The sequence below is a fragment of the Xyrauchen texanus genome, chromosome 33 (genome assembly GCF_025860055.1).
Source record: "Xyrauchen texanus isolate HMW12.3.18 chromosome 33, RBS_HiC_50CHRs, whole genome shotgun sequence".
NCBI classification, from domain to species: Eukaryota; Metazoa; Chordata; class Actinopteri; order Cypriniformes; family Catostomidae; genus Xyrauchen; species Xyrauchen texanus.
This window is the reverse complement of record NC_068308.1, coordinates 3,290,335-3,305,703: the sequence shown is the minus strand read 5'-3', so window position 1 is coordinate 3,305,703 and position 15,369 is coordinate 3,290,335. Positions and strand designations below refer to the sequence as shown.

Sequence of the window (15,369 nt, the reverse complement as noted above, 5' to 3'; positions counted from 1 at the left end):
AAAAGATATAAAAATGTAGGTAGGATCGACATTTTTAGGATATTTATACGTCCAATAATAGAAATTGGCAATGCATTCCACCTCTCGAGTGAGTCCATAATTTTCTTTACTAATGGGTCGTAATTCATTGGAATGATTTCTTTTATTTTTGGGGTTATCTTAATCCCTAAGTATGTAAAACCTTCAGGAGAGCTGGCGAATTGCCTGGAGATCAGGCAGTTACTCCTTTCATCATCATTCATTAATAGCAAGGCAGTTTTATTATTATTAATTTTGTAACCTGAAAAGTCTCCAAATATAGTTAGTATATTATTAAGTGCTTGAATAGAAGGGTCTAGATTTGTAAGAAACGCCACGATATCATCTGCAAACAGAGATAAACAATGTTCCCTCTCACCTATTGTTATGCCCTTTATTTCAGAACTACTCCGGATTGCCATTGCAAGGGGTTCTACTGCAAATAAAAATAACAAAGGGGACAATGGACACCCCTGTCGTGTACCTCTACTTAAGCTAAAGGGTTTTGAAATTTGGTTATTTGTTATTATTTCTGCCTGTGGATCATTATAAAGGAGCCTAATCCATTTAATATACCCATCACCCAGCCCAAATCTCTTAAGCACTTCAAAAAGGTATCCCCATTCAATCCTGTTGAAGGCTTTTTCCGCATCCAACGACAGGATCGCATGGTCCTTGGCATTTTGTTTTTTATATAGTATAGTTAGGACTCTACGTATGTTATGGAGGGCTTATCTTCCAAGCACAAACCCATTTTGATCATTCATTACAAGGTTCGGTATAAATGTTTCAATTCTCTTAGCTAGGGTCTTACAGAGGATTTTTGTATCGCATGACATCAAAGATATGGGCCTAATAAGATGATTTTTCATTAGCGGGTTTGCCTGGCTTCAATATAAGGGTAATTAGTGCTGATCTCAATGATGGGGGTAGCATTTCCTTTTCAAATGCTTCGTTGAACATTTCAAGCAAGTGTGGTAAAAGTTTCCCTGCAAATTTTTTATAAATTTCCATTGGGATGCCATCAGGCCCAGGGGCTTTTCCACTACTCATGCCCTGTAGTGCCTCTGATAGCTCTTCTATGCTCAGATTCCTCTCTAGGTCACTTCTTGTCCCCTCTGACAATTTAGGAAAATTAAGTTTATCAAGAAAGCTGTCTTGCCCTTCGGAATTGTTAATGTATTCAGATTTGTACAGATTTTCATAATACAGTTTAAAATTATTATTTATTTCCAATGGACCTACAATATTCACCCCCTCCTCTAAAGTTAATGAACTGATGGCTCCATGCAAGCAACTTTCCGGGTTTTTCTCGCTGATAGTAATAGGATTGTTTTAGCCACATCAAGCTCTTAGCTATTTTAGTACTGGTTAATTCATTGTATTGGGCTTTCAGCACCAGAAGTTATTTTCGCTTTACAGGGTCATAGTTGCTAAAGAGGTGTTCCTCTGATACCTTAATTTGTTTTTCCAGATTTTCCAATTGTGTCTGATATTTTTTTGATCTATATCTTGTATAACTTAATATCTCCCCCCTTATATAGGCTTTGAAGGCCTCCCATTTGATTGAAGCACTTGTCTGATTTGTATTAACTAGAAAGTATAGGTCTATTTTGTCTTCCAGGAATTTAACAAAGTCAGGGTCCAGAAGCCAACTTGCTTGAAATCGAAATCTGGGAGGGGAAGATACAAGATTGTCCATTTGGAGTGTAAAAGTAACCGGGGCATGGTCAGATAATAATATACTGTCTTACCAGCATTTTTCTACTTTTGAAACTAAGCTGTTAGAAATTAAAAAATAATCTATTCTCGAGTATGTTTTGTGTGTGTTTGAGAAGCACGAATATTCTTTTTTACTTGGGTTAAGATACCTCCATTTCTCCACTAAATTCAGATCAGTTATATACTTTATGATATTTTTTTTAGATTGTTGATGAGTATTATCTATTCCTGAAGAGCGATCATATACTGGGTTTAACACACAATTAAAATCTCCTCCAATTACATAATGTCTGGGATATGATGATATTGTGAGAAAGAAGTTCTGATAAAAGGAAGGGTTGTCTATATTAGGAGCGTATATACTTATTAGATTAATTTGTGTCGACAAAATCGTACCATTAAGAACTATGTACCTCCCTAGCGGATCTATATGTTGCTGTTTTAATTGAAATGGAACAGATTTGTGTATGAGGATCATGACTCCTCTAACTCGAGACGTGAAAGAGGCATTAAAAACCTGACCTGGCCATCTCTTCGTGACCCTACTGATATCTTCTTTTATTAAATGTGTTTCCTGTTAAAAAATTATATTTGATCCCATTTGTTTCAGTCGACCTAATACTTGTTTAAGTTATTTACCGTAATTTCCGGACTATAAGCCGCAACTTTTTTCCCACGCTTTGAACCTCGCGGCTTATACAATGACGCGGCTAATATATGGATTTTTCCCGCTTTCAAATTTTATAAAAAAAAATAATAAAAAAAAACATTCTGTGACGTGCTCAGTTTTTTGGCGTGAAGCTTTCATTAGACCAATGAAATTGCCGAACGGGTTAAGGTCAAAACATCTTTTTTGTTTACTGTTTAGATTAAATCGAAGGCTCAAACTTCCCATCATTATGATTACGGTAGTAATTTTGTCACCCTCACCATGGCAAAGACATGGAGAAACGCATATGATGCTGCTTTCAAGTTGAAGGCGATTGATCTGGCTGCTGCACGGGAGCTTGGTCTTAATGAGTCGATGATAAGACGCTGGAAACAGCAGCGTGAGGAATTGACTCAGTGCAAAAAGACAACTAAATCTGAGGTTATTCAACTCCGACACCGAAGGAGATGACTTCAGTGGTTTCAGTGCACAGGACGAGGAAGATAGTGACCAATGACTTTCTTGGTAGGCTACTGTTTACTGCAAATGTTTTATTACAAGCCGTGTGTGGCAGCGGGGGCGTGGTCAAGCGCCCGTCCGGGAGAGAAAAGCTGTAAGGGCGCTTACACCTCCGCTAAATTATGTCTAACACCGGTGTCTAATTTCAAGTGACCTGCTTCACGTGTCCTTCTTGGGAAAACTGTCACATGGACACCAGTGAGACAGTTCTCAGCAGGGCACTTGACGTTCCAGGTAAGGCTTTTAATGGCCACAGCAATGTTTACAATCAATTTTATAAAGTTTCTCAATTCTTCTATGCGCCAACACTAGACTGACGTGTGTCACTCTCTCAGCTCTGTGGCTGCTGCCTTTTTATGCCGCTCTCCCCATGCTTACTGAAATTAGACACCGGTGTTAGGCATAATTTAGCTCAGGTGTAAGCGCCCTTACCGCTTTTCTCTCCCGGACGGGCGCTTGACCCACGTCCCCGTTTCGTTAAAGCCTATTTATTTTTGTTACAAGCCTGAGTAAAGTTCATTTGTTTCAATGTACTGGTAGGCACCTGCGGCTTATAGACAGGTGCGGCTTATTTATGTTCAAAATAATATTTTATTTAAAAATCAGTGGGTGCGGCTTATATTCAGGTGCGCTCAATAGTCCGGAAATTACGGTAGCCCTCTTGTATTCCAGCTAGAGACCCTTATCTCTGACTTACTGATCGTTTACGATCTCGTGTTACCATGTAAACATAGCTGTGTCCAAGCAAACCATAGAAAAACAAGAATTTTTTCAAAAATAAAATAAAATAAAATATTGACCTACAACCCCCCGCTCACACCCCCGCCCCCCACGCATTCCCCCAAACGGAAAGCATGGAAATACCCCCCAGTAACCAACTTTGGTTATGAATCACGCTTGATCCATATAACATGGAGCAACCTTTTGCAGGCTCACTATCGTTATTCACCCCTCTGGGCTCGCAACCAAATGCTGAACAAAACTGGACCACTTACATAATTAAAATTAAAATCACTCTTCCACCCTCATAGAACATAGGCACAACTTAAATATGACTTTTGTCAAATTATTTGTAAACTTATGTAGGCTACTCACATAGCCTACATAATGAATTGAACAATGTATTAAACTACACTTAAACAGACACAGTAATTTGCAGAGGTATCCCAGTTCTAATCAAATATGAACATAATGTTACATAAATTGGACCACTCAAAACTTTACCTTTGTTTAATAAACACCGGAATAAAGTCCTGTTAACAAGTTTCCACTTGCCTTTGGCGTTTAAGTTGGACAGACTCAATGACTGCTGAGTAGAACTCTATGAACAGTGCCTGTGGCAGGTTGAACTTCCTCTGCTGGCGAAGGAAGTACAACCTCTGCTGGGCCTTTATCACAATGGATTCAATGTGGGTCTCCCACTTCAGGTCCTGTGAGATGGTAGAGCCCAGGAACCTGAATAACTCCACTGCTGCCACAGTGCTGCTCAGAATGGTGAGGGGGGTCAGTTTTGGGTGTTTCTCCAAAAGTCCAAAATTATCTCCACCGTTTTGACTGCACCAGACAGCCAGCTGTTCAACCTCTCTTCTGTATGCAGACTCACCGTCATCTCGGATGAGGCTGATGACAGTGGTGTCGACTGCAAACTTCAGGAGCTTGACAGAGGGGTCCTTGGTGATGCAGTCATTGGTGTAGAGGGAGAAGAGTAGTGGGGAGAGCACACATCCCTGGGGGGCACCAGTGCTGATTGTAGAGGTGGTCTCACAAGCTGCTGCCTGTTCGTCAGAAAGCTGGTAATCCACTGACAGATAGATGTGGTAACAGAGAGCTGGTGTAGGTTAGTCTGGAGTATAGCTGGGATGATGGTGATAAGTTAACTCTAGGAATGTTATCGGCATTCATGTACTTATTCTCACTAGAACGCCATGATACCATGCACGGTACTGTGTACAGCTGCCGTTGTGCGCATGCAGAGAACACTGAATATTCAGGTCAGATTTATTTTTATCTCTGGACATTTTTTGGAGGGCAATGTCCTATTTACATGGAATACATATTACTTATAATTTTCTTAGGGATATAGATGTCATACAGGGCCAGTTCTATAACTGTTAGTGTAGGCAAAGGCAGTTGGTCACCCAGAATTTTTTCAAGATGGACCTCATTTGCAAGTAACAGAAAAAATGTTTGTTAGATAAACCATAATTCTGTTTAAGCAGTTCAAATGGCATAAATATTCCATCTTTGTACAACTCCTCAAGATACTTAATTCCTTGGTCATGCCATACTTTTAAGATTTTATTGTCTAATTATATTTGTTAAGACTTATTTTTCCAGAGAGGTGTTTTGAGAGAGAGGGCATAATTAATATCTACGATTTTATGAGACACTGACCATGTTTTAATTAGGTGTATTGTAAGCTGGTTTGTTATTGTCTTAGTAACGTTTTTATGGTTCAATTTGTTAATCATATATCTGGCTGGGCTATCTCCAAATGGATGGGCTTAACCATGAGGGGGTGGTGTTATCCTCAAACAAACAAGACACATATCTCATTTGTGTCACCCAGTAGTATAGTTTTGTAAGGCTGAAATCAAGATGTCGTAAAAGTCAAAGAACTCTGCGAGAACAACATCATAAAACTCTTACACAGATGAGAATCTCCACCTGAGTCAACGCATCCTACTGAGCAAGGACCATCAAACACAAATCTCACATCTGACCTCTATCTCACCTCAGGCCAATTTAGGCCTATTCTCCTAAAACTCACTAATCTGCTCTTTTGAACGAATCATTAATGTCTTTGGGATTATACATTTTCTCACCATTCTTCTCTTCTATAAAGTTTGCAGTCCTTGAATTCTACTCTTTCTTAAGCTGCCAAGCCAAGACCTTATCTTCTTTTCCCCAATTCTTAAAATCTTTGTTTGGCCTAAGAATATTTTTTTCTATTTTGTATGTGTTCAAATTATTATATTTAAGTTTTTTGCTCACTAATGTGTGATAAGTTTCTTTAGATCCTGGCACTGATTCTTTTTCTAGTTGTAGAATTTATTTTTCCAGTTAATTTATTTCAGCAACGTGTTTTCTTGCACCCTCATACAGTATAGGTTTTCAATATGTCCCACAATATAAAACTATTAGAAGAGTCATAGATAGTCTCATAGAAAATCTCAATGTGATTCATACTGTATATATTTAGAAATGTCCATGTTTCAGAGTTCCCCTGTATTAGTACATATCGGCCATTTACATCATGAGGACATTTTGAGGTTGCACACAACGTTTTGAACACTTCTGTCAATGGGGGCGCTACAACTAAAAAACTGTCATAACTCTGCATTTGTTTGATCGACAAAGTTCAAATTAAATATGCACCTTCTTTAGTTCAACATATTCTTAAGATATCGATTTGACAATTCACCCAGCAACCAATCAAATTTCATCACCTAACAACTTGAGTTGTGAATGGCAGATGGTCCTGAAATGTACACAAGAAGGGTCTAACGCGAAGTTGTATATCAAATTTTGTGAGAATCGGCCACACAGTGGTTAATCAAAAGATGGTTATATATTAATAAGATCAGTTACATCATTGTAAATTTCTCAAGTCAGCGGAAGATTTAGGTTTCCCTGGCTGAACGCGCATGAGATCACCACCACTTCGGTGGAAGAGGTGTATGTGTGTGGCATTGCTGTTATGTAAAGATTTGAACTCTTTGAACAAAACCCATATACATTAATAAAAATAACCTTACAGTCGGTTACACCAATCAGTAATCTAACCCTTTCTCCACAAACATTTCCCTTTGAAATTGTGCAACAGTGTCACCAAAAATAAAAATATAAATAATTTAAAAATAAATGGTAAATGGTCTGCACTTATATAGCGCCTTTTTAACCTTAACGGTATTCAAAGCGATTTACACTGTGACTCATTCACCCATTCACATACACATTCACACACCAATGGCGGCAGAGCTGCCATGTAAGGTGCTAGTCTGCCATTGGGAGCAACTTGTGGTTCAGTGTCTTGCCCAAGGACACTTCGGCATGTGGAGTCGTGTGGGCCGGGACCAACCCTGCGACTACTGGCCGACCCACTCTACCAACTGAGCCACAGCTGCCAAAATAATAATAATAATTTAATATATATATATATATATATATATATATATATATATATATATATATATATATATATATATGCCCCTAAACAGCACCAACCCTCATCTCAAAATAACATTCTGAGATGATATTCTTCTTACCACAATTGTACAGAGTGGTTATCTGAGTTACCGTAGATTTTGACCAGTCAGGCCATTCTCTGTTGACCTCTCTCATCAAGACATTTCTATCCGCAGAACTGCCGCACACTGGATGTTTTTTTTTTTTTTGGGGTAGACAATACTTCAGGTGTAGAATCCAAATTTTTTTTATTTAGATATACTCATGTAAAGGGAAAAATACAGTAAGATTCTAAATGTTTTTGCATTGGAAATACATCACTTTATATGAAGGAGTAATGGACTCACTTAATAATGGAATTACCATAATTACAAGATAACAACTCTGCAATTCTACTCCTCAGACTCAGTTCATGTACAAGAACAATAATTATGTGAACATGATGTGAATGCAGCAATAGTGCACGTCGGTGAATATTTTACAATTTTACATTTCCACTGAACCAACTCCAATTACAAGGCCAAATTGACAGTTTTTAGAGGCTTATCAAACTACATTAAGTACAATGTCATTGACAAGCACTGTAAAGATGAAAATAGTGTGCATTTTAAATAATTTCTGAGACTGTTTTTCTCCCAAGTTCTAACAAAGTGTTAATTTCAAGTTGAAATGTTCATGAAACAGTCTTCCGCAGTAGAAAGTCTGCAAACTCTTTCTTGCGGATCACGCGTTGCATTTTGAATGTGTTCGATGACGTTTTTGAGAAGGCCATCATATGATCTTTCAGTTCTTTGAATGTTCCGTCACTGACAAGCTGAACTCTCATTGATCCGATGCTGCCCTTTATCCGGAACGATCTGTAGATTGGCGAGTCATCCTGCAGACAGTGATCTAACTGATGGATTTGAAACAAAAATCACAAATATTATTAAGAGTAAGAGTGAAGTAATTTAAAAAGTTCTCAAATGAGCTGTAATATAGTGACCTTGTCTCTTTGTTGCTCTGAAAGGTTCCTCACACCTTTTAATTCAACAAACACATGATAATGTGGTTGAGCGACTCCAGATGCATCGCCTACAGCAAACACAAACAACAGATTAAAACGGTTACATGCAGATTTCGATGCATATATTTTACTTTAAGGGCTCTTACAAAATAATAAGAGACCAAACAACCTGATTAAAGATTTAAGGAGTAATTACTTGAGATCTACGCACCACATGCCGTTGATTATAGAGAGATAGAGATAACTCAGTATGACTGAGATGACAAGTCACACCCCAAATTTTGTGAATAAAGCACAATCTTTAATGAGCATCATTTACATATAAAGCATTTTTGCAAAAGGAATGACAATGACTTTAAATAGCAGTGACAGCATCTTTTTTAACTAAATTGTCATTAGTTAATAAATACAGATTTTTGCGATGAAATACCACCCCGCAAAAGTGGTGCAATTTAGTGAATTTGTCCCCTGAATCAGCCTAAAGGCCTTTGCACACCAAAAGTGATGTGTTTATGAGAGGCGAATCAGAGATGAATTGCCCTTTCACATAGAAAGCAATGCAGATGTTCACCATTAGTACATTCATGCCTTTACAATAGGTGGTGCTAGTGTTGTCAAAAGTACCGGTACTTCGGTACCAAGTCGGTACTAAAATAAAAAAGATGACACAATACCAGTGTTTGTGTAGTACCGAGCACTGACTTCATTCGGTCTCAGCGGGCTGTCAGACTGACACACGGCTGCTTTTAAATGCTAGCACGCATATTTGAGCGTGTGCTCTGTTACTCCTTTTACACTGAAATGCACAATTATTCAAATTAAAATCAAGTCATTATTAAACCGTGAAATGCTGCAATCTTAGTCTGCATTCGAGCTGCATGATCTTTAAATGCATGTGTGAAGTACCGCTCATACACTGGGAACTCCGCCGACACTGAGAATCATTCTGAGCATGTGCCGACTGCAGCCTCAGTTTTCTGTTCTTGGCTGACAGAAGTGGAACCCGACGTGGTCTTCTGCTCTTGTAGCCCGTCCACCTCAAGGTTCAACTTGTTGTGCATGAGATGCTATTCTGCTCACTACAACTGTACAGAGTGGTTATCTGAGTTACCGTAGCCCCTCTGTCAACTCAAACCAGTCTGGCCATTCACTATCTTCTCTCATGAAAACTGTTGTGCGAGAAACTCCCAGGAGATCATCAGTTACAGAAATACTCAAACAGGCCCGTCTGGCACCAACAATCATGCCACAGTCTAAATCACTGAGATCACATTTTTCCCTCATTCTGATGGTTGATGTGAACATTAACTGAAGCTCCTGACCCATACCTGCATGATTTAATGCATTGCACTGCTGCCACATGATTCGCTGATTAGATTAACGCATGAATAAGTAGGTGTACAGATGTACCTAATAAAGTGCTCAGTGAGTGTATATGCAATATTTTATATGCAATTTCAAGACATCATAGTTTTTGAAAACAATATTTATCAGAATTGAATCTGGAAATCTGTATAAATACCTGTGTCGAGCGGAGGGGGGCGGGGCCGGTCGGAATATCGCGCGCCCGGTCCCCAATCAGCCTGATGAGGCGCGCGAGGGATAAAGGCGGCCGGTGACGATTGTTCGAGAGAGAGAGAATTACGGACATGTCCGTCATGTGTGTTTGTTTATGTGTTTTTGAGTTTCTCATTAAAATATAATTTATGTTGACAAGCCGGTTCTCGCCTCCTCCTTGCCCATCCTTCAACTGTGTTACAACCTGTTTACCCCTACTACTTATGTTAATAAGTACTTTAGTTGATAAACTTCTGGTTATTTGTTACTGATGTAATTATGTGGGTGGAGTTTGCTACATGTAAACAGTGCTTTATAGACAATCAGTCACATACCTTTCTGGTAACCTTCTGTGTATTGTGCCAAAATTACTAAATTTACCGGATTTACAAGGTCATGACAGAAGTTAACATAGACAAGACACAGACAAGGCCAGTAAGTGATTTTATCACTAGTCTCATGTTACCATGTTTAATGTCTAAGTTTTGTTGCTATATTTTTACATGTCTGTGTATTTTTAGTCCAGTGCAATGCCTTGCTCCATCGCCAGCATTACTACAAATAATTTATTTTTATGTTAATCGACAACATGTCACAGATGCTATTAATTGAGATATTGTATTTACCCCAGAATATTCTTTTGATTACAAATCTTGTGATGAAGAAAATAAATCTTTACCCAGAATGCCACTCTCAACACAGCTGTAGTCAATGAGCTGGGCCCCGGGCCACTGCGTCACTGCCTTCTGAAGAGCCCCCAGAAACATTGATTCAGAGACCTTCTCACCACGCACACTCAACATCTGACCACGTCTGAACACAATTATCATGTTAACATAAACACAGTAATGAAATCTTTTGTTGTTATTTATGGATTTGGTTGATTACATGTTATAAGGTCATAACTCAACTTAAACCTTACCGTACCTATACTGAAACTCCACTTTTGGACACTGGTTATGAAACCCAACTACTTTTACAACGTCTCCAATGCGATACCTGGAAAAATGCAGAAGAACACCTCAATGGCACTTAGATTAGGGGATTCTGTTTGGTGCCGTTATTGGTGCAGAAATTACAATATGAAGCTTTAAAGAAAATGCAGTAAATGTGGAGTCGGCAGGAACATGTTATGACCTGAATAATCCAGAGGCGTTGGTGACCAGCAGCTCATAGCGTTGTCCTTCCTGAAGCTGCTCCATCAGGAGAGTGTTGGGCTGTTCTGAATCCAGATCTTCCTCCGGGATAAACTCACAGAACATGGAGCGAGGACACAGTAGATACTGTCTACTCTCCTGCAGAGGCCACAGATTCACACCGATCAAACCTACAACAAACACATGCACTTGTTCAGATGGGAAAAGAAGAGGGTGAGTGCTGTAAAGCCATTCTTAAAAGTTTACTGCACTGATAAATATTTTCCAAAGTAAACAGTTCCCTTACAACCAGAACATTTAACATAATCTCTCACCATTGAGGACCAGACCTATTGATAGTAAACTAGTTTCTTCACAACCTGCACATGCATGTTTGAGACCACAACAAATTAATAAACACTGCAGCTTTTTACTCCCCTTGCAGCAGGCAAGGGCTAACAACAAATTATCCGTCCTTAACCTAATAGACCTGTCTACTGAATCACCAGATCCTCCTGTCCCCCCTCTCAGACTTGGGCATCACAGGAACTGCTCTTCATTGCTTCACTTGAGTCTTACCTCACAGGCAACACCTTCAAGGTTTCCTGGAGGGAAGCATTAGGTGTGTTCAACTTCATGCAGCACTGTGCAGACCGATTGACGCCTGGCTAGATACAATGTGTGCCGGTTAGAAATTTAATCTGAATTTCATCCTCATGTATACCATCAAAGTGTTGCGAGAGTGGGGTGAGATAAGCAAGCTACACTTGCCCCAAAGCAGCTGTACAAGCTCTGATGATGACACATTCATAATTGGCCAGTGAATTGGCCTTGAATTTAAAGGGATGGAGAACCAGATCCTAACGGGTGATCCACGCGTTAGTATCCTTCATGCGGTGGAGCCACTGCAGAGGGCCGTGATCGGAACAGAGGGTGAAGGCCCACCCCAGCAGGTAGTAGCGGAGTGTCAGAACAGCCCACTTAATCGCAAGCCACTCCTTCTCGATGGTACTATATTTTATCTTCCTGAAGTAGAGCTTGAGACTAATAAATAGCACTGGCCATTCCTCCCCTCCAACCTCCTGTGAGAGCACCGAAACCAGCCCCCTGTCAGATGTATAAGTCTGCAAAATAAAGGGGAGGGAGAAATCAGGTGCAAGTAAAAGCGGCCCCCCACACAGTGCAGACTTTACCTTAAGGAAGGCCTGTTGGCACGACTCTGTCCACTGGACCGGATCAGGAGCCCCCTTTTTAGTAATCAGTCAGCAGGCTGGTGAAATCAGAATAACTAGGCACAAACCTTCGGTAGTAGCCAGCCAGCCCCAAAAACTGCCTTACCCCTTTTTGGTCTTGGGCGCCAGGCAGGCTGCGAACGCTGAGATTTTGTCAACCTGTGGACGCACCTGCCCGTGACCCAAGTGGAACCCCAGATACCTAACTTCCACCTGCCCAATTGCACAGTTCTTCGAGTTGGCCGTGAGTCCCGCCTGTCTCAGCGCTCTCAGGACAGCCCTCAGATGTTGCATATGCCGCTGCCAGTCATTACTGTATATTATGATGTAATCTAGATATGCGGCGGCATATGCCGGAAGCGTCACAAATTGGTGTAATCTGAATGGTGTGTAAAAAGCAGTTTTTTCTCGGGACATTGGGATCTGCCAATAACCCTTTGTTAAGTCCAGCGTCGAGTAAAATTGAGCAGCGCCCAACCGATCGAGTAACTCATCAATTAACTTATCAATTGGATAAGCGAAACTGCCGTTGCCAAGGCTACAGGTACCGCCTCCCTCCATGGTTTGAGGAGGTTGAGGTGGTAGGTTTGACGTGCCCCTCTCCTATACGTTTGCTTAACCTCATAATCAAGATCTCCAACTCGTCATGTGACCTCAAAGGGTCCTTGCCACGTGGAGAGTAATTTGGAGGTCGAGGTGGGCAGTAATACAAGCACTTTATCTCCCTGTACGAATTCCCGTAGTCGAGTGCCCCATCGTACAGTTGGCGTTGACGTTCTTGTGCTTGGAGCAAATTCTCCTGTGTTACCTGCCCCAAATTGTGGAGTTTTGCTCTAAGGTCAGACAAGGGAATGGGTCCTCTGGGCCAAGGGTCTGGGAGGGCCTCCACGCCACCATGTAGTCCTCTGCCAGCCCAACGATGCCGGGTGGTGGCAGTGGACCCACTTGGACATGCCTCGGGGAAGTTGGAAGACGAACTGCTCCAGTACCACCAGCTCGACCATTTCCATGACGTCGCGGGTTCCCCCCACCAGCAACCATTTCCAGCAGGCGTCACAGAGCTAAAGCGAATGGGCGGCCATCCATCCAAAAGCTCAATGAGCGGAAGAGCTGCCGACTCTGCTCCGGAGTCCAACCGACCCGTTGCTGGATGGCCTTCTTTTGGTGGTTGAAATCCAGGAGGCTTGCGGCAGGGAGTTGTTGTGCCACCAGCTGCGCCTCTCCGGAGAGCAGGGGCAATAGGCGGGCCACCCACTGATCAGGAGGCCACCTCCAAACCTCCGCGGTTTTCTCGAAAATTTCAAGGAAGACCTCCAGATCGTCGCTTGGCCTCTTCCTATTGAAGTAAGGAAATTATCTTTTCTCAAACTCAAATTTGTATCACATTTACACTTTTGCTCCAGATTCAGTATAGCCATTGCCAAATGCCATTGGCCCCTTAATAGTGCTGCAACAACTAATAAAATATTGACAATAATCGACAACAAATTTAATTTTCGATTAGTTGGATATGTGTGGAATGCATGGAAAAGCTCAGTGATGTCACTTTACAGAAGTAGAATTTTATTTGCATGAAAACTTACAGAGACAAGTTGAAGCAAGAAAAAAACACCCTAAGTTCTCCAGCACACCAGGCACATTATTAACATTTCAATGAAAAGTGAAGTGCTTGTGCTGCTGGTTTGAAGTGCTTGAGATTTGTTTCTCTCGCGTGCTTAACTTACATTTTAACAACTTAGTTACAAAACTGTTTGTCTTTACCACAATCGAGACTTCATCAAATTTCACTGAGCAAGCATGCACGCATGTCAATCAAACCGATCACAACAGAGAAAAGGAGCACAATCATTTATATTAAACTGTGCTATGTGGTTTCAGTTTCAATATAATTTATTGTGGAGCTTTAATGGATATCAAACTGATGTCTCTGAAGTCAAAGTCTGCCGATTTTAAAGCATTTTATATGGTTTACCCTCATCATGTAATCGCATGTTGTCGGTGCAAGAGAACCATTGCATTGAATCTGCCCTGCCCAAGCGAAAATGGAAGTTTACAGATGATTTTACAATATTAAATGACTGTATATAATGATAAATATATTGTTAGTCCCTTAATAATTGATGTTTTTTAATAAATATATTTTCTTTTTTTTTTATTTTTCTTTTCTCCCCAATTCCCAATATACTGTAATTCCTCATGGTGGCGTAGTGACTCGCCTCAATCCGGGTGGTGGAGGACGAATCTCAGTTGCCTCTGCATCTGAGATCATTAATCTGTGCATCTTATCACGTGTCTCATTGAGCGCGTTACCACGGAGACATCCACGGAGTGCTTCACGCCATCCACCACGACATCCACGCACAACTCACCACGTGCCCCACCAAGAGCGAACCACATTATAGCAACCACGAAGAGATTACCCCATGTGGCTCTATCCTCCCTAGCAACCGGGCCAATTTGGTTGCTTAGGAGACCTGGCTGGAGTCACTCAGCACACCCTGGAATTCAAACTCACAAACTCCAGGGATGGTAGTCAGCGTCACACTGAGCTACCCAGGCCCCCATAATAAATACATTTTCATAAAATACAGGAAATAAAATGTAGCTTCTTAATCTGATTAATCAAATAAATTATTTAAGATTAATCTAATATCAAAATAATCCTTAGTTACAGTCCTACTCCTTTATGATTACTTGTGTTTTTCCTCATTTAAATCACTTTGGATAAAAGAATCTTCTAAATGGTTCACTTTAAATGGTCATTATCCACCTCAGAAATGGACACATATACATTCAAATATAAACACACCCTCAGTTGCAGCATAGAAGGGTGAGTAGAATGGGACCTCTTTACAGTAGTGCTGCCGTAACATCTCTCCGTAAATCTGGTTTGAGCCAGAGTCGACAGTAAGAACCAGGTGTAAGTGTGGCCATAGTCTGAGCGCGATACCCCCAAAGCCATCCTTAAACTGAGCCTTCAGTTCTGCTGCTCTCTTTGGATCTGGTTTCATCAGCTTCTCCAAAGCTGAACGAATCTTAGTCGTCAGGTTCAGACTGGAACTGATTCTTCCCAACTCCACGTCCAGAACAAGATCCTTCCAACACTCCTAAATGCACATGAAAACAAAGCTGATGCAGTCTGAGGGGCCGTTCACACAGGATGCGCTATAGTGTCTTTTGCCGTTGTGTTGCATTTTGTTGCTTTATTCAGTACCTCATGTCACTTTTTTTAGGTTAAAAGTATTAACTAATTTAGTTGACTACAACTAACGTAGTTGACACTGTCAACCTGAAGTCGACTAGTGGAATGACGTCATGACTAGTGGAATTCGATTCGACTAA

General features: G+C 40.7%; 1 protein-coding gene across 1 annotated transcript in view; it reads right to left on the bottom strand.

Moving 5' to 3' along the window:
• Positions 1-7,357: 7,357 nt before the first annotated feature.
• The window catches only part of ghdc (GH3 domain containing), a 47,420-nt gene continuing 39,408 nt past the window's right edge, over positions 7,358-15,369 (bottom strand). Inside the window, exons 6-11 of the mRNA XM_052102782.1 lie at positions 14,837-15,134; positions 10,797-10,986; positions 10,587-10,658; positions 10,339-10,472; positions 8,082-8,170; positions 7,358-7,991 (exon numbers count right to left, since the gene is read on the bottom strand). Coding sequence (XP_051958742.1) covers positions 7,770-7,991; positions 8,082-8,170; positions 10,339-10,472; positions 10,587-10,658; positions 10,797-10,986; positions 14,837-15,134 — 1,005 coding nt within the window. The 3' untranslated portion in view covers positions 7,358-7,769. The remainder of the gene's footprint in view (positions 7,992-8,081; positions 8,171-10,338; positions 10,473-10,586; positions 10,659-10,796; positions 10,987-14,836; positions 15,135-15,369) is intronic.